Below are 26,508 nucleotides of genomic sequence, written 5' to 3' on the forward strand. Positions count from 1 at the left end.
TATAGAGAGGCCATAATGTGTTGCCTTTAGCAGTATAGATTATTAATTACAATGGTCAATTACAGTTCTTCCTGCCATGCTTTTGTTTTTCTTACTAGGGTCTAAAAGGCCAATTTGGCTAAGTACTGCAGTGCATTTGCACAGGCTTCCTGAGTTAGGTGGGTCTATTGATGGTACATGAAGTCCTATGAGTTTGGTTGCAGAGCTGTTAGACTTAGGTGTTTCTAGCCACCTCTAGAATGAGACTCCAGCCCTGTTTGTTCTGTCCTTCCATTCAACACAGGCACCGCTGCTCGCTGAATGGGGAAGACCTCAACAGGCAGTGGATGAAGCCCGACGAAGGCCTTAGCCCCACTATTTACCACACGAAGGGCTTCCTGTACTACCTCAGCAGCATCGGGCGCACCCCTCTGGTGAGTCCCACGTCCGGTGACAAAAACAGCGGCAGCAGGAGCACCGCTTCGGTGCGCCTAGCGACAGGGCCGGAGAGTCCTTTTCAGACGCGTTATGAAAAGGACACATTCTCAGTCCAGCGATTCTCAGAGGTCTCCACCTTTGAAAAAGCCACAGGCGGATTTTAATTCCATATTTTAGCCCATCTTCCATGCACAAAGAGGTATAAAGCAAGCTTGGAAAATGACTGTGGCTGTCGGCCTTCTTGTGGCCTTCTGAGAATCCTAAGCTTCAGAACCCCTGTTTGTTACCCTAAAATGCAATTTTATGCTATATTTGTAAAATCGCTTTGGGAACAACATCAACAACAACAACAAAAAGGCCAGACACTTAAAAAAACCCTCTCTGCCAGCAGATAACAGCAACTCACCTCACCTCACCTGACCTTTTCAGATTTTCTTGGAGGATCTAATTAACTTGTTTATGGTTCTTTTGTTCCACAGTGATCCGTCATCTCAGATTAATTGGGTCTGTTTTGAGAGTATCAAGCCTGATTTAAAAAGAGGAAATGTTAACAGGAAAAAAAAGAAACTGCCTGATATTATTGGGGTTCTTCTTTTTGTTTATGCATTTGACATTCGCGCGTGTTTGTTTAACGAACTGGAAGCTCATGGCATTCAGTCAGTCCATTTACATACAGGTAGCATCCCACAGGTTCCTTCCAGATAACTTTAAATAGCCCTTCAAGAACGTCACTGATAGCACACCCCAAATTATTATAGCTGTATATTCATCTTATCTCTCCCACAGCATGTCATGGGCGTACTTTTTGGGACAGTCTGAAAAAACCTTCACGGGATCAGAAAGGAAAGGATGTCATTACAGGAACAAAACTGCTTATTAGAGAGCTTTAGCAAAATGCCTTAAGACTGCTGCATTCATCTTTCAGCTTTGTAAGAGAGTAATACCATTAATTTAGTTTTAAGATTCATAACAATGCTTTTTTAGCATTATTGTAGTTGCTACTGTTTTTGGAGATGCTCACATATCTTGAAAACGTTATGAGTAAATATGTTGAATATTGAATATGGATGTAAATATATAGAGTATAATTCCTCAGAAGGAAAAAAAAACACCTGAAATTCATATACATGTCTTCACTTTCAACAAAATTAACCTTGCCTTTTGTTTTGACATTCATATACAAGGCACAGTATACATTTATGAATAGTAACAGCTGAATATAATTAGCTTGATAATAAGTTAGTCAAATCATGATTTTTTAATTGTGCTAATTACATACAGTAGTGTACCTCCACAATTATAGTCTTGGAGTTGTGTCATTTTTGAAACTGATGGTATAAAACTGCAATTAGGAATCAGTACCTCAAGTGTTACAACATTTCGTTTAAGGCCACGGGTGACTTGCACATACTATCCACACCGTGTCATTTTTGGTTTGGCATGGTGAGATCTGGCCTAGGGGAGCATGGAGCTGACTGCGATCGTACAGTGAGTCACCACAGCTCAGAGGGCCGCTCGGCAGGATTTGCACCTCTCTGACATCCAGTGTGCGTTCAGTTGGTAAACACAAAGCAAATACTCCCATGCAGCATTTCACCAGGAGGCTCTGGCCAGCTGGGGGGGTCTGAGGTAATTTTACCCACTAGCTCTGCCTTTGCCTTTGAGTGTAACATTGAGTTAAGGTTTTACCATGCAATCGTACACAAAGGGACTCGCTGCAGCCATGACGGATAGGTCTGAAACCCACCATAACCATGTCTTCTCTCTGCTAAGGTGTTCTGCGATTACCACGGCCACTCCAGGAAAAAGAATGTTTTCCTATACGGATGCAGTGTGAAGGAGACTCTCTGGCAGTCTGGGTCTTCAGTCAACACGGCAACGCTGAAGGAAGACCCTGGATACAGGGTACACACCAGCTTCCCTTGTCCCTCTCAGCTCTGTGTTCAGTGTGAACAGGAGCTACACCCCTCCCTCCCTTATACATTTATATTAAATTGGATACAATAACCCTGGGAAAACTGGAGTTTTAATACCTTGGGTGAATGAAGGGTCTTGGGTTCTTCATTAAGTAATAAACTGATGGTAAGATTTTTGAAATTGCTTCAGATTTGTTTGGGACTGACTGAGTGAAAATCTTAAGAGTGTGAAAAGTGTGAATAGTGCATTCAGTTATGTGGAATGGTCAGAATTTGTGGGTCCCCAAGGTGAGAAACGGTAAAGTAACTTAAAAACCTCAGTCATGGAACCTTTTGTCTTGTCAGACAATCCCGAAAACCCTGGACCGGATTGCCCCAGCGTTCTCCTTCAACAGCTGCAGCTACCTGGTGGAGAAGTCGAGGGAAGCGACGGCACGAGTGGTGGTTTGGCGGGAGCTGGGGGTGCTGAGGAGCTACACCATGGAAAGCACCTACAATGGCTGTGACCAGGGCATCTACAAGGTGGGTGTGTCAGGCCCTGCCCACATCAAGGACACTCCCCTTTGATTAGGTCAGACATCCCTCAGGAGCTATTCTTTAGAAGGACAGAGGCAATTTTTGGTTACTCTTACTTTGCTTTAAGGCATTTATTTATTTGTTTATTTATTGTAATCAAGAATAATTTTTCTTTTAAAAAATAAATGTTATAAATTTCAAGTAACTCTAAGGCATCTATAATGTATCCCTTATCTATGCACTTAGATTTATGAAGCGATGAAGGCCCAAATTTCTATGTCAGTGCAAAACGTTTTTATTGTACCTACTTGAATTTACAGAAATATTCTGTGTAGGTAAAAACCTAGTACTTACACTCGCACACACACTGTTAAAACTTTAATCATGTCTACCTCTGGGTTTAACAGAATGTAATGCATATTTTTCAACTATGTATCATGACTACATGACCTCTATTTGGATTTTATGAATTCAGAACTGTGAGCCTCTTTGCTAATGAACTACAGCACACAACATGCCATGCTGATCTGTTCTTTCTGAAGTTGAAATCGAAATTGAAAGTGCTGACCATTCCTCTATCGAGGAATACACGGTACACGGTACACTATACACATACACGGTATACTATATTTCCAAATATATGGAAAATATGATAATAATTCAACAACAACAAAAAACCTGAAGTTCATTTTACTGTAACATAAGCAAACAGATTTTATTGACATCCGCTGAAACAACGAACATTGGGAGTAGACCAGACGTGCAGAGTTTCACTTGGATTGATGTTGAAACAGGTGAGAAAAGCCCCTGAAAATTCCACATCGGGGCCTGGCTCACTCCAGCATGCAACATAATTAGACGACATGCAAGCTGTCTGCAGGGCATGGTTTGCTCAGAGGGGGCTTCAAGTCTTCAGACCTATTCAGCCTCAGGGCTGCACTACACTAACAACCTACCGATCTCCCGCTCCCTGCTTCAGCGCTGCGTTTCCATAGAAACACACACAGTAAATGTCACCACAAACTTGTTTTTTTTTTTTTTTCCCCATTTTACATTCAGTCAATCACAAGCTTATTTGAGTCCTGAAAATAAAATATACCAGTCGCACATTGAATCTGTCTGTAAATCAGTATGATTAAAAGTATGGGAAACAGACAGGGTGTACTTGTAGCTTTGGGAGGTGCATTGCTGTTGCGTGGAGACTGTTCTTTCTTAAGGTTCTACTTTCAACAGAAGCAGTACACCCTAAAGCTATGTAATCATAATAACAAAGCGTAAATCTACACTTAAACTACACAAGAAAATGAGCAGTTCAGTACTCCTGATTATCTTTGAAATACATCTGTTACGTGGAGACAGTTGAGAAAAGGTCAGTGTTGTTGTGCGGTTGGGGTACCATATTGTCTGCTAGCTGTCTCTCGAATGGACAGCCAGTGCACTTTTGGAGGTGCATGTCAGCTGACACCTTCCTTGCTTGCCCATACAGTTCCATACATTCTATACATTCTGCTCTTTCCCCTCTCACCTCTGTTGGCTCTTGGTGAATTGATGTTCTCGCAGGCTAACTAATAAACTGTTACACAAAGAACTTCAGTCTGGAGCGTGGTCGAAGATGAGGTAGAAACAGGTTTTATTGATGGTCTTCAATACAGCAAGACTTCATACATGAAGGTCGGCTTCAGGTACTACACGCACTAAGTCTCACTTAGAGTCTTAAGCCTTGCACACTCGTCCTCACGCTCAGTCTGTCTCTAGTGCGGCTAGGTAATTCTCGCACCCACACCTAGATATATGTACACGACTCTGGTCCGTGCCACGTTGTTGTTGCGTTGCTTCTGTACTAAACAAAGAACAAAGAACATCTTATACCATCCCTGAGCTGTCCAGAGTGGTTAATTATAACTGTCCTTGCATCGCCTAGAGTCTGGCGCCTAATTGGAAAAACATTGCTTCTGAAGGTATCTCTAGATTGATAAGGAGTACACTCTGACCCAACTCCTCTTTGTCACAGACACTGACAAGGGAGGCAGAGTGGGAGAAAGTTCAGCCGGGTAGAGAACCCCTATATCACCTAAGAACAAAACCTTTATTATAAAAGAAGCTTCTAGGAACTGAGGTACCTTGGTTGTGCTGATCATCCCAAATGGTTAAACATGTCATGACTAACCTAATACTGAACTACAGCTACATGAGTGATTTCTACAGCTATATGAGTGCTCGAAATCATAGGCCTCACCGTTGGGACGGCCTTGTGCCACGTACACACTTTCAGTGTGCCTTGTGTGCATGATTAGTTCAACATAGCAGCATCTCTTGGAAAGTAGGCCACAGGTCACAACTCCGTGAGCGGCCTAAAAACTACACAGTCACATTATACACTGTGCATACTAATTCTACCAAACTAATCAGTCTACCAATATAATGAGCACTAAATAATCACCACTATTCTTCAGTCCCCCGTCTGATCATTCCCAAACTCATCAATGATCACAAAAAAGGAAAGTGATTATATGTGATAGATAAAGTGATTATATATATAAGCGAAGCGAATCTTATACTCTCAAGAGCATAGGCATCTTGCGTTTCTAGCATTAATAAAAGGAAAGGAAAGCTAATAGAAAAACGAAGTCTCAGTCAAGTTCAACGTCGTTGTCATCTGGGCCACACGTGCAGGTGTCATAGCTCTGCTGACCAAGCAGGTTACACCCTTAAAAAACAAACATATGCCCAAAATCAAAACAATAAAAGGTGTCACAATCTGAATGATCTGGGGTAACAATTCTCCCGCCCAAGATCCTAACCATGTCTCCCAGCTCCACTTCTGAGATGCTTTTAAGTGGGCCACTTGCTCGTAAATGTCTTGTACATATGTGGTGACATTAACAAACGCATCTGGTACATACGTGCAACATTCTTGTTTCAAAACTGCACATGTTCCGCCTTTATCTGCCAGAATAATGTCTAAGGCTATGCGGTTTTGCAACGTCATTTGACGCACTGAATGTAGCTCCTGATTTATCAGTGTCAATGCTCCTGCTGTATCATTAGCAATTTTGTCTAAGGCAAAAGCCATCTGCCTAATCTCATCTAATGCGACAGTAATACCATAAGTTGGAACTAATGAAGCAAAGAAACGTTGAGTTGGGGTAGCAACAGTTTCTGTGCTGTGGAACACGTCCCTCTTACCTCTATGCTTGATGTTAACCATACGCATAGCTGGTACTACATATGCCGTATAGCACGATCCTGACCATTCAGCAGGCAAATATGAATAAGCATGCTTCCCACAAACATACATTGTCCCATTTGGAGCGGCTTTGTCTTCAGCTCCTAAATTTGGCATTAAAACGAACAAGGATATTACAGCAAAATGTCCATGCCAATGCATCGCTTCCCATGGTCTTAAAGTAGAAAGACTATAGTTACATGAACTTCGTCCCAAAAACATACCCGTACCATTGTTTTCCCAACATAACATACCCTCAGGCGCATAACTCAATTTCACTCGCTCTGGGGGGCTTGATGGAATTGGTCGTGTATAGAAGGTCACGTTTCCCTCAAAGAAGGGGCTTTGTGTGTCATTATATGCTGTAGCATAGTCGGCTAATGTGAATGGAACTGATACGTATGGATATGTGTTAGAAGATGTTGGCAATAACCCACACACCCAACATGAATCTTGTCCCTTTGCCCTAGCATAGCTGTGTGCCATGGCTAGAAATGTGTTATCCCTGTGCGTATCATGATGACTGTCATAATGTGCTTGAACTTTCAAAAACAACACAAACACCACAACAAACCACATATTCATCATAGATGTTATCACACAGAATGTCAATATATCAGTTCATAGATGATCTTGAACGATGTTCCCAAAGATTCTGTCGTCGTCCCTCAGGCACTCTCGATGACAAACGAGGCAATGTCGCAGCTCAGGAGGAGGGTCACTCGATCCACAGGTTGATCCAGGCCAGCTCCTGTAACCTCTGACTGCCCAGGACTCAGAACCCTGAAAGATACACAAACACACAAACACACAGGAAAACGACCAACACATCATAGCCGTAATGACATTTTAAGCGTCCTAACTAACTGTCAATTCCAGTGATTCCACTACTTTCCCCCGTCTGGCCCTCCAGCAGGGTCGTAACACAATGAGAAGTATTAACATGAAACAGCATGAAACATGTCATTTCATGTTTTCTTCGTCTTTAGGTAACCCCTGGAACATACTGCCTCCAGTTCTACCCTCCGACTCTTCCCATAGCGCTGCTGTTGTACTCTCCCTATTCTTTTGGGGGCTCAGCTAATTTACAATGACTTGCATGAATCCATTTCTGCTTCCCCTGCACCTTGACTGCAGCGTCTGTCACCAATAACACCTGATAGGGTCCCTCCCATTTCGCTTCCAATGGTAACCTTTGGGGCTTGTGAACCATGACCCATTGACCAGGTACTAAAGAATGTCCCCCGTCAGGTGGCTGTTTCCACGCCTCCACCACCTGCTGGGCAGCTGTTCGAACTGCTTCAGTCAATTCAGTGCAATAAGAAATCAAGGCATCTGATGTCAAGTGTATGTCAGCCTTGCGCATGTCAATTGTTCCTGGTAAAGACATAGGCCTTCCAGTGATGATCTCAAAGGGGCTCAGTCCCGTTTCCTTGTTGTGTGTCGCTCTCATGCTACACAGAACCGCAGGTAGGGCCTCGAGCCATGAAATTCCATCCTGATGTTTTTTCGCCAGCCTCTCTTTCAGCGTCCTGTTCATTCGCTCCACTTGTCCAGAGGATTGTGGATGATGCGGACAATGAAGAGACCACTGGATCTCCAGCATTCGACAAACCTCCGCACAAACAGCTCCTGTAAAGTGCGTTCCTTGGTCTGAATCGATCTGATCCGGCAATCCCCATCGAGGGATTATGTCTTTCACCAATGTTTTCGCCGTGTGTGTCGCAGTGCCTCTCCTAGTGGGGTACGCTTCCACCCACCTGGAAAATTTATCCACAATCACCAGTACATCTCGATAGCCCTTGCAAGGTGGTAGTGAAATGTAATCCACCTGTAGATGTCGAAACGGTCCCGGTGGTGCCAATGTCCTTTTGGCAGGCACTTTGATTCTCCTGTCGTCGTTGTTCTTCTGACAGGTGACACACCCTAGCACCGTTTGTCTCGCAACACTTGCAAAGTTTGAATTCCACCATGTTTGTGAAAATCGATATCTCATCTTATCTACTCCCACATGTCCTAGGGAGTGAATCTGAGTCGCCAGATATGGTAAGAGACTGGATGGAGCCACTATCTTCGTGCCATGTCGCCACAGGCAGTCATCATGGAGTTTCGCTCCGTGCTCAATCCATCCCCATTTTTCTTCTCTACTGGCATTCTGTTGCATTTCCTTGACATCCGTCAATCGTTCACTGTTCTGACACACTGCCAGGTGTGATCTAGGAGTGTCAGCTTCAGTGTCTTCATCTTGGTCTTCACTTTGTTCTCCCCCCTCCATCCATGCAGCCCTTTTCGCAGCTTCGTCAGCTAAGGCATTGCCTTTCGCTTCCATGGTACTCTGTCTCGTGTGCGCTTTGACCTTCAACACTGCCACTTCTTTTGGCAGCTGGATTGCATCCATGAGCTCCTTAACCAATTGACCATTTTTGACAGGTGTTCCTTTAGCTGTCATGTATCCTCTTTGTCTCCACAACAGGCCAAAGTCATGTGCAATCCCAAAAGCATATCTTGAATCAGTGTATATGTTTGCTGTTTTGTCCTTTGCTATTTTGCACGCTTCTATCAAGGCCTTCAATTCTGCTTGTTGTGCTGACGTTCCAGGTGCCATTGAGCCTCTCTTCAGAATGTCATGCTCAGTCGTCACTGCCCATCCTGCATGCCTTACTCCATCCTCCACTGTCGAAGATCCATCAGTGAACAGCACCAACTCCGGATTGTGGAGAGGTGTCTCCCTGAGGTGTTGATCTTGCTCCAAGGTGACGACAATGTCTTCACAGACGTGGTCATCTTCCTCAATTTCAACAGCGCTCATCATTGTAGATGGGTTGGAGACTGTTGCCTTCTGAATGACAATGTTCGGGGCTTCCAACACTTCCTGCAGGCTCCTGTCTTGCCCTTCTGATTCTTCTGCTTCTGTGCAGCCACATTGCGGATCTTGCATTCAAGATCTGTTTCCACTCTTCTTGCTGCTGTCACCAGGTCTTCAAATGTTGTGCGGTTATCTTCCCATCCAGGCGTGCTCAACTTGACCGCCTTCCGCACTTCAGGTAACAGGCCTTGCATGAATGTTGCCTTCAGTGGGCCATTCGCATTCCCTCCGATGTTCCGTTCATTGAGGCCTTCTATTCCAGAATGTCTCAGGAACAGCTTGGAAAACCGGTCTGAGTAGTCATCAATTGCTTCTCCGGCTTTCTGGATGCAGGCAGCAATTTTTCCCCAATCTGTTGTTGCTCTTGTAGCTCGTTGGATCCACAGACGAATTGCTTCCCAGGCATTACCCAAATTCTGTCTATCATCTCCCAATGCTGTTTCAACTTCATGAGTCACTCTAGCGATTTCAGCAGTGTTAAGCACTGTACACAGTAACTGAAGGCCATCACTGGGATGCAGGCGATAGATGTGACGCAAACGCTCAATTGTTGTCCAAGTCTCCATCCCTGCCTTGCGTGGATGCTGCAGGCCTTTGGACCACTTATCAATTTCTTCTGGCTTGCATGCTTTGTGAGCGTAGATCATCTGATCCCCGTGCCTTTTCACCACTAGGGGCCTTAAGCGCCTTTCACTGTTGGGCTCAGAATCATCTGCAACAACCGTGCTTTCCTCGTCATCATCACTAGAGGCGCCCATTGCCATTGCTCTGAATGCATATCGTCTTTCAAACTGAACTGCTTCCTCCATTTCCGCATACGGGTAGACACTGTAGGGAGGAGCAGTGGGGCAGGCGTGAGCTCCCCTTTCAACTGTAGCTCCGCCCCTGCAGTAGGGCTCCTGCTCCTTCCCATTTTCTCTCAGTCTGCCTCTGAGCTCCGACAGCTCCTCTTCTAGCCTCTTGCATTTCACATTCTTTTCTCTTATCTCCTCAGCCAACGCCCTGACATTTTCTTTCTCGTGGCTCAATTGCCTCTCAGACTCCGAAATTACTTGCTTTTCGTATCTTTTCCGCAATTGACCCAACACCACCAAAGTTAATGGCACTCTTTCTTTTTCAGGCACACGTTGCGACTTTCCCCAAGCTTTCTTAACATCATCAATTGGCCACACACCACCAGATTCAAGCTCAATCCCATACTTTTGCTCAATCTCTTTTTCAACTTGTTCCAATTTAAAAGTGGACCGCAAATACGCCGTACTCATTGCCACCATTGTCTCAAAATCAACATCGGGCGCAGCTCTCCCACCCTTCTCAGTAGTAGGAATCTGCTCCGTTTTGTCAGCACCAGGTTCAGAGTTTCCCTGAGCACCCGCCATTATCATTAATCTCAGGCTGTTGTCACACCAGTGCTAGTTCTCTCACTAGGAAAACTCAGATGTCTTTTACACACTACTCTCCTCCTCCCGGAGAGTTTCACTCCGTCGGTTGTTTGAATAGAGCTCTTTATCCAAACACCGTAAACCACAAGATATATACACACACACTCACTCGCTCACTGTCGACAGTACAAAAACACATAAAACAAATAAAACACATCAACGTCTAGACAGCTCTTCCGTTCCCTGACGGGCTTCTACAGATCTATTTCAAACTGTAGGAATATCGCGATCTTCCGTGACAAGGCACGTGCATCCACGAATTCAAGCGTACACATACAAATGCCAATTTTCCACCAGTGTACCCTTCCTCGTAGGATATCCGCTATAGCGCTCTCCCAAAGGAGCTATGCATTTAACCGGTCACTACAGACTCTTTTTCTCTGCAGTCAAGGTGCACCACACACTTTGCAGTTTGCAAATTTTCTTTCACCCTCGTGTACACATCAAACATACAATGATTACAGCTCCCTCATTGTAGGCACGTATCTTCACAGTTCTTTGTCTAACTGTTAGCCTTTACTTATAGTGTTACATGTACTCTGTAAATGTCTCGGTTCTTTCTGGAACCCAGCAAGGTAAGGAAAGGGGCTCACCAATTGTTAGAGAAGATCAACAGATGTTGAAAGCGCGCAAGTGTCTTCTCTTCACTTTCTGGCAGGATCTCTCCTTTTCCTCGTGGATCCGAGTCACGGCACCAAGTTGTTGGCTCTTGGTGAATTGATGTTCTCGCAGGCTAACTAATAAACTGTTACACAAAGAACTTCAGTCTGGAGCGTGGTCGAAGATGAGGTAGAAACAGGTTTTATTGATGGTCTTCAATACAGCAAGACTTCATACATGAAGGTCGGCTTCAGGTACTACACGCACTAAGTCTCACTTAGAGTCTTAAGCCTTGCACACTCGTCCTCACGCTCAGTCTGTCTCTAGTGCGGCTAGGTAATTCTCGCACCCACACCTAGATATATGTACACGACTCTGGTCCGTGCCACGTTGTTGTTGCGTTGCTTCTGTACTAAACAAAGAACAAAGAACATCTTATACCATCCCTGAGCTGTCCAGAGTGGTTAATTATAACTGTCCTTGCATCGCCTAGAGTCTGGCGCCTAATTGGAAAAACATTGCTTCTGAAGGTATCTCTAGATTGATAAGGAGTACACTCTGACCCAACTCCTCTTTGTCACAGACACTGACAAGGGAGGCAGAGTGGGAGAAAGTTCAGCCGGGTAGAGAACCCCTATATCACCTAAGAACAAAACCTTTATTATAAAAGAAGCTTCTAGGAACTGAGGTACCTTGGTTGTGCTGATCATCCCAAATGGTTAAACATGTCATGACTAACCTAATACTGAACTACAGCTACATGAGTGATTTCTACAGCTATATGAGTGCTCGAAATCATAGGCCTCACCGTTGGGACGGCCTTGTGCCACGTACACACTTTCAGTGTGCCTTGTGTGCATGATTAGTTCAACATAGCAGCATCTCTTGGAAAGTAGGCCACAGGTCACAACTCCGTGAGCGGCCTAAAAACTACACAGTCACATTATACACTGTGCATACTAATTCTACCAAACTAATCAGTCTACCAATATAATGAGCACTAAATAATCACCACTATTCTTCACCTCTAATGAGCCCTTCTGAGCATTATAACACATTCTCCCTTGTTGTTCATTATGATCCTCAGATAGCAGCTTTCATGTTTTCATTTACACAGCTGCTAATTTGTCCGGGTGAAGTTATGTTTCAAAATAATTATATTTTTGTATGCGTGTTTGTGTGTAATCATTATATGTTTTCAAATTAAATCAATTAATTCATTAATCTATTTAAGTACATTGGCTTGTGTTCTCCCACAAAAAATAAAAAACTAATACACCTACAGATTTAACAGCCTGTTTGTGCCTCATATATCACACACATTATTTTGTGTATGTTGTAGGATTTTGAGTGATGGAGATCAATTGAATACATGAGTGCCTCTCATCTTTGTACTGGACCATCCTTGTTTTAAACCTGGTCATGATTGTTGAGTGGATTGTTGATGTGGTAGTACTGCATTTGAGGAGAGCATTGCAACCCCTTAAAATACTTCATGCATGAATCAGCGTACCTTGCTTATTACAGGAGGCCCTTTCTGGATGCACTGGACATACCCAGTGCATGGGCCAGAAAATCAGAGGCTTCATTAAAACCCCCTAGGGCAGGTTGCTGGCCAGATGTTTCGTACGTGTGCTCTTAGGTCGGGTGAAAGCCACAGTGTCTCTTGATTAAAAAGTCTGTACTGGTTTTCTCAGAAGGTGTCAGGAGCCTGGCAGGCTATTAGACTGCAAAGCGAATTCAAGTGGCCCCTCTTCCTGAGTGGCCGGCAGAAACCTCCCCCCGTTCGCCGCTAATTCATACCAATTAGCAGCCTCCGTGAGGCGCGGGATTGGCTGCGGAATTCGGCAGAGACCAGAGGCTTAATTACCCTCTCAGTCAGTCACTGAATCAGAGCTTGGGTCACAGCGTAGAACACCAGTGCTAAATCATCATCGGTGTTGGTGTCCTTATTCAGAGCAGTACAAAGAAAAATATGTTTGTGTGTGTGTGTGTGTGTGTTTATGCGTGTGTGAAGGAGTCAGGGACACTCATTTTGGCAAGACTGACTGCATTTAAAAAAAAATGCGGTGATTTTTTAAAAATGTTTTTTTCTCATGCAATTTTATAGCAATAGCAGTTTAATCATTGGCTGCAGTGCCAAGAAATCAGCCAATTACGCTTGAAATACATGTTGTTGGATTGAGCGGGTGTGGGGGGGGGGGGGGGGGGGCAATATGAAAAGACGTTCTTTTCTCTTTCAAAGCAATGGGATCCAAGTGCTAAATATGAATTAACGAGTGCTCTTATACTGCGCTGCTTACTGAATGTTAAATCCGCGAGGTTTTACCGATCAGACGCAGACCAAATGTAGGCTTTCAACCCCTTGGAAGTGCGCAGGAGACGGTAATGGCTTGTGACTTTAGACAAACTGAAACTTATCCGTTTTCCCAATCGTCAGTGACAGAAGAAGTGTTTTTTTTTTTACCCCTCGATGCAGAGAGATCCTCTGTTCCAAAGGAGGGAAGCTTCAAAGAAAACTCATTTGCATCACAAAGATATCACCTCTAATCACCTTCACTAAGGAGAAGTAGCAAGAAAAAAAAGATGTCTGAGGGCCCCCCCCCCCCCACTATAAAAAAGAAAACGATCTTTTTTCTTCTCCAATTTTTCTGAGGATATGCAAGTGGGAGGAAAAAAAAGATTAGCAAGCTGCGAATGCTTTTATTAAGCATCTTGAGTGCTGTTTTCAAACATCTAAGCTCTTCCAAACAAGTGGTGTGTAACTGTTCCAAACAAAAATAGCTAGGTTGCAGTTGTCAGAGTGCTGGAGTATAACTGTTCTGTTTATGGCTTCAAGGACCTCTCCAGTTGTCCAAATCAGTGCCTTGTTGGCCTGTAAGGGGAACACTGTGGAAAAATTAAACTGTTTTGCCTGACCAGTTTTCTTCTAAGGAGATATTAACAACGACTCTGAAAACTTTAATGGTGCACTTTGGTGGAACATTCAGGCATTATGAACATTGTAATTTGTGCAGAAATGTCAACTACTCTTCTAATACATGCAAGTGTAGTTGTAGCATTGTAGGCATTGTAGCCTGAGTTTTAACTAGGAGTGTATTTACGCATTACCAAGACTGCACCCTGATGAAAAGCGAATTTTGCAAATGTCTTCTTAATTACAGGATGGGCAATAACTACTTTTTAAAGAGTAGAGAGGTAATTGCTGTGCAATTTCCTAAAATTGGGTGGCTGGTAGATGTGCATAATTTACTGTAACTCTTCTCAGACAGGTGTGCCAGAACACACGAAGAACAGACAGAAGACGATACACCTTGTCTTAAAAATCTGGACTGATATTCCTAATGCCTAAGAAAAAGAGGAGCCACTCAGCAAAGATGAAGATTGTAGCTGGGAGGCGAAAGATAATGAATCTTTTTTTTTCATTATGCTACAGTAAATTCAGCTGTGACTTGGAGGATTTCATGATATTTAATGAGGCACAAAAAATAATAACATGGCAGAAGATGTTTTAACATTCGCCTGATACACTAAAATGTTAGCTGTCTGATTTAGCACCTCTCACAGCAAATGATTAATCTCAACAAACGAGCCACTTCTAATTAGAGCAACAATAATGTTTTAAAATGGGCAGAGAGTGGGGTACCTCACTTGCAGAAAGCCACAGCCCATATTATTAGACCTGAAGAAAAGTGTGTTGTGAAGAACCTGTACAAATCTTTCATCATATAACTTTAATTAAACAAAACAGTTCATGGGGAATAATTCAGCAATCCAGATGTGAGTGAATTGCTTGCATTGTGTGCATATCCTTATAGTCAGATTTATAAATTTCAGACAATATTTAACTAATTGTGTTGGTGTCATTGCACAGCGCTAATTCCACTTCTGGCGTCAAGTGTGAATAATCATTATTTTAAGATAAAGGTTTTGCTCTTCATAAAAGAAGTCGTGATTGGTTCAACTCAGTGAGTAATATATAACACAACATCCACCCACTTTAGGGTTCATGGACTTCACCATGGACATGGACTTCGCTCTGCTATCACCATTAACCAAACCTCTTTGCATAATGTATTCTATTATGCAAACTGTTTACATTCCATCGTCAAGGTAGGAATTCAGCATCAGAATGAGTCTCTCAGCTTTGTTCAGCCCATTAGACTAAATCTTTTTTCTTTTCCAAATTATTTGGCAAACTTTACTTTCCTGTAAGAATCCTTTTGTTAGCATCGGTGCTCACGGAGCTGAGCTGCACAAGGCCGGAGAGGGCTTCCAATGCTAAGGCAGTGACCTCAGCGAATCATTTCTAAAGGTCATTTTCTCACTGAGAAAGTGAGCTTTCATACAATATTCATCAAGGTTTAATATCAAATGAAAGAATCATGATGAGAAACCCTCAAAATGGGTGTGAAAATGTCAAATCTGAGTGAGTCTGGAACAGAGGTTCTCACATAAGGAAAAGTTACTTGGGTTGGAGTGGGGGGGTGTGTGAAATGTTCAGTGTTCACTGATAACCTACCTGTGCACTGGCCTATTTAAATCCATTTTCTCTAGGTACACAGGCCCGTTAACGAGACTCACTGGGAGTTATTTGCAAAGGGGATTCAGCGTTATGTGGTGACACAGCCTGCCCACAGTGTGGGGCCTGTACTTTATCAGAGATTAGAGGTTAATTTCAGCAGTGAGAGGAAGGTTTATCTCACAACCATAAACACATGCTGAATCCTTCAGCCCAAATCCATAATATCAGGGTAGAGGAATGTGTGCATTCTGTGCCGTGAGAGGGAAGGGGAATGTTTTTTGGAAGGGGGAGGGGAGTGAAGCAAAGCCAACAGTAATCTCAATGAGCTATTCTGCTCATATCTGTTTTTGTATTGTGCACATTAATTTAAGCTCTCTCAAAATGATGCAACACATTCATTTAAATCTATAACTGAAATGCACAGCTTGTTCTACTGCGACCTTAATCACTTGTATTGAGTTGCGTTTGCATGGTTGGTTGAGAGTTAATTAAGATCTCCATCAAAGCAAAAAGATCTGGCACCTTCATCACCCCTGCTACATGTTCAAGTGATCACAGCAAAACCTCAGCTTGAAAGACACATGGCACATCCTTCCAATTATAGGAAAATGCTATATAAATTGAAGGCCTTTTATTATATGATGAGCAGTCTTTGCTTTGCAGTACTGAATGACTCACATTGAATGAGGAGTGCATTATTTGTATGGTGAAATTATAATCATTATTATTTTTATCTGGTCTTGGCATCACCTCAGTTTAAGGTCAGACCTTGAATAATTAATAGGCGTTCATTTAAGATGCTGCATGAGGGTATGTGACAATTGTTTCAATTCGCACAGAGTACCAGTTTGTATGCCTGCACTGCCAGCCGACTACAGACTCAAGCAGTGTGCAAAGACAAAAAGGAAAAAAGATAAATGTGCCTTGTCATTTTAACCATCGTCCGAAACTTTGAGGGATCAATGAAGTCATTTCATTGTTCAATTATTTCTCTCTATTTTGATAATTTTCCTTGGGAGTCAACCTAGTCAGGAATTGAAAAGTTCGTTTGTCGAACTGGCACAAATGTTGCCTTCCCTTCGGTTGCCATTTGTTTAATGGAACATGCAGAGGAGGGTAGCTCTGTCAGGAGTAATTGGAATGATTGCCAGTTCCATTCCCATACAGACTGTGCTGTGAAGTCAGGCTGCACAGTTTGTTACAGTTAACTTAAGAACCCCTTTAAAAGGCAAAAGTTGAGTGGCAAACTGGCTCAAATATTTATAAGTAACCATTTAAAAGTTCTGAAATGTTATTCCTGTGTATGCGCTATAATCAATAGCTGTGTCAGTTTTGAAAAGGTCTTAGAAAGAGCTTAAGCCTTTCCATATTAGCATATTTGAACTTATTATTGTGTTGTTCTATGGTCTATTTAGATAACTTCAATCACTGTTTGTCCTTAACTTTGACAAGCAATTGTACTTTTTTCAGAACAAGTGCAATTTTATTTAATTAATTTTGTTGATTGTTGAACTGTGTTCATGGCGAACAAAACTTAAATTTTCATTTAACTGATATTCAGAGTTAAAGCCAAATGTAGATTGAAGTCAGGCCATACAGAAACACATTATGTTTCAGCATACTAACATACCTTTGACAAAAGTCTTTCTGAAATGTTTTGCTTTGGTGCTTATAGTGTGTCAATGGCTGCCTCTGTGCTGGCATGTATGTAAGGTGTTAAACTTGAACAAATAATAGAGAGGGATCAAAGCTCAATGAATACCATCTCTAATAGGAAAGATGTTTGCTTTTTATGGGTGAGAGATGTTAATATGATCAGTGTGGTATTGACTTTTGAGTTTTTCTGGTAGAATGTATGCAGACAGAGTTTTTTCCAGGGCTTTGTGCCCCTACATAAACTCTGCATGTTTGGGATTGCAATGTGGAGAGCAATGAAAGTCACCCTGTCCCACTCATTACAAATTCCAATGTCATGTCTCTCTCTCTCTCTCTCTCTCTCTCTCTCACACACACACACACACACACACACACGTATATACATACATATATATATATATATAATATATATATATATATATATATATATACCAACAAGGCTGTTTGAAGGCTGTTAGCCAGTGTGAATAGTCTGTAAGTACAACAATCTTTGTTCAGGTGGCATTTGGGCTATCTAGGTAAAGTTGTGCTGACATGAATCACATAATCAGTGTATAAAGCGGCCCATCAGTGCCTGCTGGAACTGCCTGTGTCTCCCTGCTTTTTACCGTTCACCCTGAAAGCAGGGGTACAATAAACCTGACTGACTTTGAGCACAACCAGTTGGAGCACCTAGAGTTTCCCCTCCAAATCCTTTTCTCGTGTTCTGGTGCTTCCTTCTGGGCTGGTTTAAATTAAATGTTTTTTGGGGTTGTACTCACACAAAGTCAGGTCTCCTGCACTGCTCTACCAAAACCAGCACACTGCACTGCATAGGGGAGGTGCTTATGGGGGGCAAGCCAATGACCAATAAGAAGTACTTCTCCCTCAGTCTCAGAACTCTGATTAGTCCTTACTCTGATGTGTGCATTACCCAATATCACCATCCAGATAACATCTTTCACTTAAAAATGTCCTCATTAATCTGTGTGTACTGTCCTATCACAACCTGACAAATTAAAGGCAGAACAGCCTTCATTATTTTGGGATATATATCCAAATATTAAAGCAGTTCTCCTACCTAGAATCCACATCACTAACAGCTTTGTCACTGGATTGGTGCTGTTTACCTAGAGTAAATAATATCTACCAAGAAAAGATTAGCCTTCCTGAAACAAATTCATCAGCTGTTCTGAAAATGCATGCATGTATGAGTACATACATTTGTGCCTGTGTGTTTTGCTGTTCCTACTGTTAAGGATAGAATAGCAATTGATTCTTGGCACCTATGTGGGATCATTGTTCGAAATATATATTTTTTTCAAATGCATCACTGCAGAAATGAAAATATAAATATTAAATGAGGTAATGTATGAAACTAATTATATCAAAATTGGAAAGAATTAGAATTTGAAAATAATTGTGGAGAGCCTATCTGTACCACAACCACATTCCCTTACAAAGAACATCAGGAGATTGACCCCAACTTGTAAATATACCTCTATGTAGGGAAACGTAATATCTGAAGCTCTCTCAGGAAACAATTTGTGGGATATTGGATCAATTCATTATGTTTTGTCTTGACAAATCATTATGTAAATGACCCCTGTGTCATTTATGCCATAGGTTTGGTTAGACAGTAGCTGTGTGAGTGTGCAGTTTGATCTCTCTGGCATACTCTGCTTTTTTGGGCGGGTTCCATGCTGGATTGACAGGGAGTAATGTGAAGAACCCTCTGAGGGAGGAGTACATTCATTTGGAAATCCCATTGACTCAGTCTAGTCTGCATTTTGAGTCACAAATAGTTTATTGTGTCTCCAACTTTTCTCTTGCATGCACAGGATCTGGTATCTTGGGTGTGAAGAGTCCCTTTCTGTGCAGCTCATTAAACGTTCCTCTGCCAAAGGCATTGTTTTTGTCATCTTATAATTTGTTTTAGACTCTGCTGTTGCTTTTAGGCAAGTTATTTCTTCTTTTATTCTGCCAATCTAATTAAGAAAAGAATAAAAAAGTATGAAAAAGGCAGCTGAATTGAGGCCAGAGATTGCATGTTAGCTCTGGCGAAAACAGGCTGCTAAACTCTTTAGCCTTTAATGTGTAAGGTGCATCTTGCTTTGTGGTGTGAACCCTCAGAAATGTGGAATATCAATTCTTCACCTCATTTCATACATCTCATAAATGGTGATTATAAATATTTATTAGCAAAATGAATTATAAGTGCAGATGCAATTTCACATGCTCCATGTTGAACCCAAGGTTGCTGTGGTGCCATGTTACACAAGAGTTTGTATGGCAACTTGGGGGGGGGGATTCTTTCAAATTTAATTGTGCACGCCATCCCAGGGCCTGTCAAACAATTTGACATTTGACGAGCTTTAGCGCATAGGGGAGCCTGGCTAGAAATTGCAATGGTCAATGCAGCTCGCACAATGCAAACATGGAGAGAATTGATTTTCTCTCCAAGTAAACAGGCTTGGTGATATGCATTCCGCCCATGTAAACCTCTTCTGCTTTCTAAATTATTGAAGAGTTATCCCTTGTACGCAGTGTTCTTCTCAGTCAGGATGACCCCAGCTCTCCCTCGGCTGTCTGCCGGCGTGTCTTGTTGGTCTGATGCGGTGTGTGTGTGGGAGACTAGGGTGGCACGCGCACACACACTCAACACCTCCCCCCCCCCACCCCCCGCTGTCCCACCCTCACACGGTTCCCCTGGTGAAGTGTGAGGCGGAGGAGGATTCTGGGAGCTCTCGGGACCCGCTGAGATCTCCAGCTCATTGCGAATGCGGTGTGTGCTTTCCCCTCATCCACAGACAGCCTTTCTGCAGTAGTGAAAGACGGGGAATTGTGGGTGGAAGGAAAGTGTGGTCTAAACAGGGGATTAAAAAGAAAGAGACTCATGTGGAAAATTGGAACTCTCTGAGAAACACTATTCACTCTCCCGTTAAGGTGACCGTAGATGAGAACAACACTGGCACCAGTCGTATCAGTGTGTGTCACGAAAGCAGGCTGTTGTGTGATGTATTGCATGAGCAAGTGGTCAGAAAATAACCAGAGACACTGGTGAGATGAAAAGAAGTTGAAGTCTCCGGGGTATTAACTGCTGCATGACATCATTTAACTTGTGTGTGTGTGAGATAAAGACGCAGGCTTTTCCCAGTGCGCCGTGCTTGCATGTGTTTTTATCACAGGCAGGGCATTTTCCTGGTATCTAGTGTTTTACCTCTTTCAGGAGAAACGTGACACATATATGCCAATAACACGCTTCAGCAAGCAGCTGCAGTCCACTTGTAGAACAATTATCTTTAGTCATTATGACTTCAAGAGACTACGAGAGAAAACAAATACCAAGTCTGCACCAGGTCCATACTAATATTTTTCACATGTAGGCCATACAGCATGCAAACAGCTTAAAAACAAGACCGCTTCAAACCTGTTTGAGAGACATTTTGAGGGGCTTTTCCTGAATAGCTCCTTTGGTCTTGGAAAGTGAGTTTTACACAATTTAAGTGGTAACACAGAAAGCAAACCCACACAATGCAAACATTGTTTTTTACATGAACAATTAATTAATCCTATGAAGGGTATGAATTATCACATTTTCATAACTGGATAGCACATCCATTTGTGCAGTGTGGATGGATGGAAGACGAAGTGGACTTTGTATCAGTGCGGTGTAAGTTCAATTCATACAGCAAGCAGGCCAATGCTCTTGTACCTTATTACTTCATCACAAAAAAAAAAAAAAATCAGCTGTACAAATAGATTGTATAGTATGTAATGTATTAAATTATAACCATATATAGGTCCCACTTAAATATGGTCATTTTTAAAGTAAGTAATAATTTATTATTCCCCTACCAGAAGAAATTAAGTAAAAAGTGATTGTTATGTCAGAAATGGCTGATGTGTAGATACCCCTCAATTACTTACTGACAGTTATTTGATTTTCAGAATGAATGTGTCCTTTTCTTATGAGTTTCAGTAGGTAGTCATCTATGCTGAGCTTTGTGTACTTAGGTAGACATTACTGTAGTTATTCTTCTCTGTGTGTGAGTGCACTACAGCTTTTTCAGTCCATTGTCAGTGACTCAACCCTGCAGGGCCTGAGAGAGTAGCTAATGGCTTTCCTCCTTCCATGTGCGTGCGTGCATGTGTGTGTGTGTGTGTGTGTGTTTTTTGTGTGTTCTTGTGTATGGGTGAATGCATGTGTGCGTTTGTGTATGTGCGTGCATGTCTGGCTGTGTGTGTATGCGCACGCGCCCCCAGGGCCTGCAGACCGGTACGCGGGAGCTGGAGGAGATGGGCCTGAAGTTCTGCCAGAGCCTGCTGTCCCTCAGGAGGAACACACTCCTCTACAGCAGGAAGTTCTTCAACCACGCCTCCGCCCTCCTCGACCTGGACGACAGCCTCCTGGACCACAAGTCGCACAAGTGAGTACGGTTTACCCAGTGTACCCCAGTCGCAGATTTTTCACTAGAGGGCATTATTTTACTTCTGAGACAAATTCTTGACAAGAGCCGGTGTTCTCTCCTGCTCTTTAGAGATTTGTGTGACATGTTTGTGATCTTTGATGCAAACATATAGTGCTCTTCAGTCGCTGGTGCTGTTTACAAGGACGGAAGCAAAACAGAAACATTTTACCGTGTGTATACATTCTAATCTTGCAGCTGTCATGTTTACATGTACATTCGCATTTGTTCGTTTGGCAGACACTCTTATCTGGAGCGACTCTGAAAGAAAGGAACATGAGTATAATAAGGCCACATAAACAACAATACATGCAGAAAATGTCAGACCACATTTAATAAACATGTCAATGCCTCACAGAGCTATTATAACCAGTAGCGTACCGACTAATCAAAGTCCTTTGGGTCCTTTCATCCACATTAAACTGGGCGTGGAATGACAGGTTGAAGAGCGGAAAAGCCCTGCCAAGATTCCATATGTCATACCAGTTTTTCTTAACATGTTGGAAGATGTGCTATCTTCTTGAGCTGTCTCTTTACAAGCAGAGAAACAGCAATCCTAATACGTAGCGGTTTAATGCACTGAGTGGAATCTACTTGCTGGTGGCTTCCACTAACTTTCTCCTAGTAAAACCTGGAATGACTCAGGCTGCTGTGCATTGGGAGTTTCCATTCCTGCTGTCCTTCAGGCTGGTCTTCTCAGTTAGATGGATTAAGTGTTTGTGTTCTGCACCCTGTGATCGGGGGCATCAGTCACTGAAGAGTGGCATGATAAGCAGTTGCAGGGCTCCCTCTGCTTTTTAATGTGCTGGCAAGGATGTTTCAGGGAGGCACAGGTCTCTCTTCCTGATGGCGATGGGGTAAATTTCATTGACCGGATGTATTTCAAGGAACAAAAGGGAGCAAAGCTTTTCTATTGATTCTAAGAACTTCAATTAAATCCCTTTTGTGAGCATTTGAAATGTAACATCTTTGTCCTTCCAGAACTTTTAGTGCTCCGCTGGGATTAGTCCTCTTCTCTCTCTCTTCAGGATTCTTTTTTTCCCCCAGTAGTGATGTAACCAGGAGACAGCATGGTGGGATGGTTCCCTCAGGGCTTTACTTAGTTTCAGCATGACAGAAAGGCCACTTTGTAGCGTGTCACGCTGTAGTTGAAAATTCTGTTTGACTTTGGAAATACCTTTTTCTTCCAAGCTCCATGGAGTTCTGTCAGAGATAGTCATACCAAAATTATTATATAAGAGAGAATTGCTAAATGTGCATCTTTGCAGACCTTGCATGCCAAAAAAATTGTATCAATAAATAAATAGTAAAAAAATAAATAGAAAACAGTGATGGTACACTATAGAAATACATCTAATAAGCCCCAAGTAAAAACTCTATATATAGATATACTGTACACTATATGGCCAAAAGTATGTGGGCACCCCTCCTAATAATTGAGTTCAGGTGTTTCAGCCACACCGATTGTTAACAGGTACATAAAATCAAGCATATAGCCATGTAATCTCCATAGACAAACCTTGGAAGTAGAATGGGTCATACTGGAGAGCTCAGCGACTTTAAATGTGGCACTGTCATAGGATGCCATCTTTGCCACAAGTCAGGTTGCAAAATTTCTGCCCTGCTATATCCGCTCCGGTCAACTGTAAGTGTTATTATTGTCAAGTGGAAGCGTCTAGGAGCAACAGTAGCTCAGCCACGAAGTGGTAGACCACGCAAATTTACAGAGCGGGGCTGCCGAGTGCTGAAGCGTGTAGCACGTAAAAACTGCCTATCCTCTGTTGAATCACTCACTACAGAGTTCCAAACTGTCTCTGGCTGCAACATCAGCACAGGAACTGTGCGTTGGGAACTTCATGAAATGGGTTTCCATGGCCGAGCAGCTGCACACAAGCCCAACATCAGTATGCGCAATGCCAAGCGACGGCTGGAGTGGTGCAAAGCACAGCGCCACTGAACTCTGGAGCAATGGAAACACGTTCTCTGGAGTGATGAATCACTCTTCACTATTTGGCAGCCTGATGGACGAATCTGAGTTTGGCGGATGCCAGGAGAGCGCTACCTACCGGAATGCATAGTTCCTAATGTAAAGTTTGGTTGAGGAGGGATAATGGTCTGGGGCTGTTTTTCAGGGTTGGGGCAAGGCCCCTTAGTTCCAGTGAAGGGTAACATTAATGCTACAGTATACAAAGGCATTTTAAACAATTGTATTTAAACAACTTTGTGGCAACAGTTTGGGGAAGGCCCTTTCCTGTTCCAGCATGACTGTGTGACTGTGCCCCTGTGCACAAAGCAACATCCATAAAGACATGGTTTGATGTTTGATGTGGAGGAACTCCAGTGGCCTGCACAGAGCCCTGACCTCAACCCCACTGAACACCTTTGGGATTAATTAGAACGCCGATTGCGAGCCAGGCCTTCTTGTCCAACATCAGTGCCTGACCTCACAAATGCGCTTTTGGCTGAATGGGCACAATTTCCCACAGACACACTCCAAAATCTTGGAGGCTGTTATAGCTGCAGAGGGGGGGCAACTCCATATTAATGCCCATGGCTTTGGAATGGGATGTCCAATAAGCTCATATAGGTGTGATGGTCAGGTGTCCACATACTTTTGGCCATATAGTGTAGTTTTATACTTTAAAATATAAAGCTGGGATTTAATTATACCATTTTACAAAAGCCTTATTAATGAATAAATCTGTTTCAGTTAAAATAATTCTCATCACTGAAAATACGTGAATGTACATAAATTGGCCAATAAATTGCGTCTACCTTTTTTATACCAGTGCATGGCCATTTAGGCTCCTGCCTCTGGTTACTGTGAGGAACGTCTTGAGAGACTACTCTTGAAAATGAAGACTTCATTCATTCAGAAAGGGTAGTCTCTCCAGATGTTTCCCAAAGTAAGAAATATACAATTATTGGTCCAGAATTGTGACAACTTCCATTCCTTCTACTGGCTGGTATGAAGCAAACAGGTGCACAATTATTGACTTTTTCGTCTGGGTGTATCTCATTAATATGGTCCTCTTGACTTCTTACTGTGAGCTGCATACAAACCTGGGGTTAGGCACTGCTGTTTTTTAAAGTCATTTACATTTACATTTATTCATTTAGCAGACGCTTTTATCCAAAGCGACGTACATAGGTTACAGTTCTTTACAATGTTATCCATTTATACAGCTGGATATTTTACTGCGGCAATTGTGGGTTAAGTACCTTGCCCAAGGGTACAGCAGCAGTGTCCCAGCGGGGATCGAACCGGCAACCTTTCGGTTACGAGTCCTGCTCCTTAACCACTATGCTACACTGCTGCCTAGTCAGATCAAATAACCTGAGATGCATCAGTATTTTTCCATCTGTATCAATCTAATGGAAGCTGTGTAAGTGTTCCTGAGTAACGAGGTCTGCCAAGTTAGTAAATGGTGTTTGACAGCAGTAATATCAGGAATAGTTTAGTATTGTAGTGTTCAACAGTAGATGGCTAAGATATAAATAATTTGTTTGTAAAATGTGTTGTTAGCTAGCAAGCTAACTTTTTGTGGCGTAATGTAGGTAGCAGCATTCACTATTAGCAGAATGATGACAGTATCCATCACAAAATAATAGCTAGCTTGCTGTAAATAATAGTGTAGGTGTTGAAAGGCAGCTTTTAAAATACTGTGGCTGGTATGCTTGTAGCTAGCTAACACAGTTGATAAACTTAACTCATTGAGCATATCAAATTAGTTTGTAATGAGCTGTAAAATTAGTTTGTAGTTAGCTAAATATCTGTTAACTATTTATTTTAGAGCCTAACCCTACATTAAAATAAACCTTTGTCCCTTATTACAAAAAACCCTTTTTTCATTAATTTGGGTTATCACAGAGCTTGATTTGTGTTTGGTAAGAAAAAAGTAAACCATCCAGCAGTGAGAGTCCAGCGTCTAGTCTGTGTTTGGTCATGGTGTTCACTTACTTATTCTGTTCAAAAATGCTCAGACCAAAGACAAATTTTCTCCTCATACCGCACCCTCCTCTTGCTGTAACAAAAGGCTAGTGATGCCAACTCCAGCAAATACCAAGTTGCTGGAGGAAAGATGGCTACCAAATCTGCTTGCATTTTTTTTTTTTTTTTTTTTTGTGAGGTCATGTAGAATAAAAGGAAACCCATTAAAAGGTGAACAATGATCACCTACAGAAATAGTCTCAGGGTCTGCATTTGATAATTTGCACATTGCCTGCATGCTCATGGTGAAGCTAGTGGTTAGATTTCTACACTGTTACCCTTGAATATATTACAATTCCCAGGGGGTTAGGAAGGATATAAATCATATAATTATAAATCCAACTCATTTCAGTTGCACATATGGATTATAAATATGAAGTTGAAAACACCTTGAAAATAGGGTCAATTATGGGTTCTTAAACCCTGTCATTACATGGGATAATTGAAATACATCTAACAATGTGTGCCAAACTTTTCTTTTCTCTCTTTTAAAATTAAGCATATCCGAGTGCATGAATGTTTCCTTTAAATAGCTTGGTAAGATGGTGCTTCTTAATTATTAACTAACTGCTGGCATTAATGGTCTTTGAAGCATTCATGTTTTTTTTTTTTTTGGGAAAAGCATTTTGAATCTGTTGCTTGAAAAGTTACTTAAAGAGCTGTCAGATCAAAGTGTGGTTGTGGATCTGGCTGAAGTACTTCTTTCTGTTAGAGGGCAGTGTTTGGAGTGGTTGGGTGTTGCTAACCTTCAGTTCAGGATTCCGGAATATTTAATAAGTTTGCATGAGAAAGGACTGCTTTTCAAAGGGGAGAACAGGAGCAGCTGTGCATCTCCCACGTTGTGTCTACTGTACATGGCTTATTGTTAGTGAGTGGTGCTGAGCAGCCCATCAGCTTTGCTGTAC

At 42.3% G+C, this 26,508-nt stretch overlaps 1 protein-coding gene across 1 annotated transcript in view; it reads left to right on the plus strand.

Annotated features, from left to right (window-relative positions):
- The window catches only part of LOC118788161 (cytosolic carboxypeptidase 4), a 120,610-nt gene that overhangs the window by 76,380 nt on the left and 17,722 nt on the right, over nt 1-26,508 (plus strand). The window contains exons 19-22 of the mRNA XM_036544053.1: nt 284-413; nt 2,191-2,322; nt 2,679-2,855; nt 21,410-21,573. Of these exons, the coding sequence (XP_036399946.1) occupies nt 284-413; nt 2,191-2,322; nt 2,679-2,855; nt 21,410-21,573 (603 nt within the window). The remainder of the gene's footprint in view (nt 1-283; nt 414-2,190; nt 2,323-2,678; nt 2,856-21,409; nt 21,574-26,508) is intronic.

This window comes from Megalops cyprinoides, chromosome 13 (assembly GCF_013368585.1).
Source record: "Megalops cyprinoides isolate fMegCyp1 chromosome 13, fMegCyp1.pri, whole genome shotgun sequence".
NCBI lineage: Eukaryota > Metazoa > Chordata > Actinopteri > Elopiformes > Megalopidae > Megalops > Megalops cyprinoides.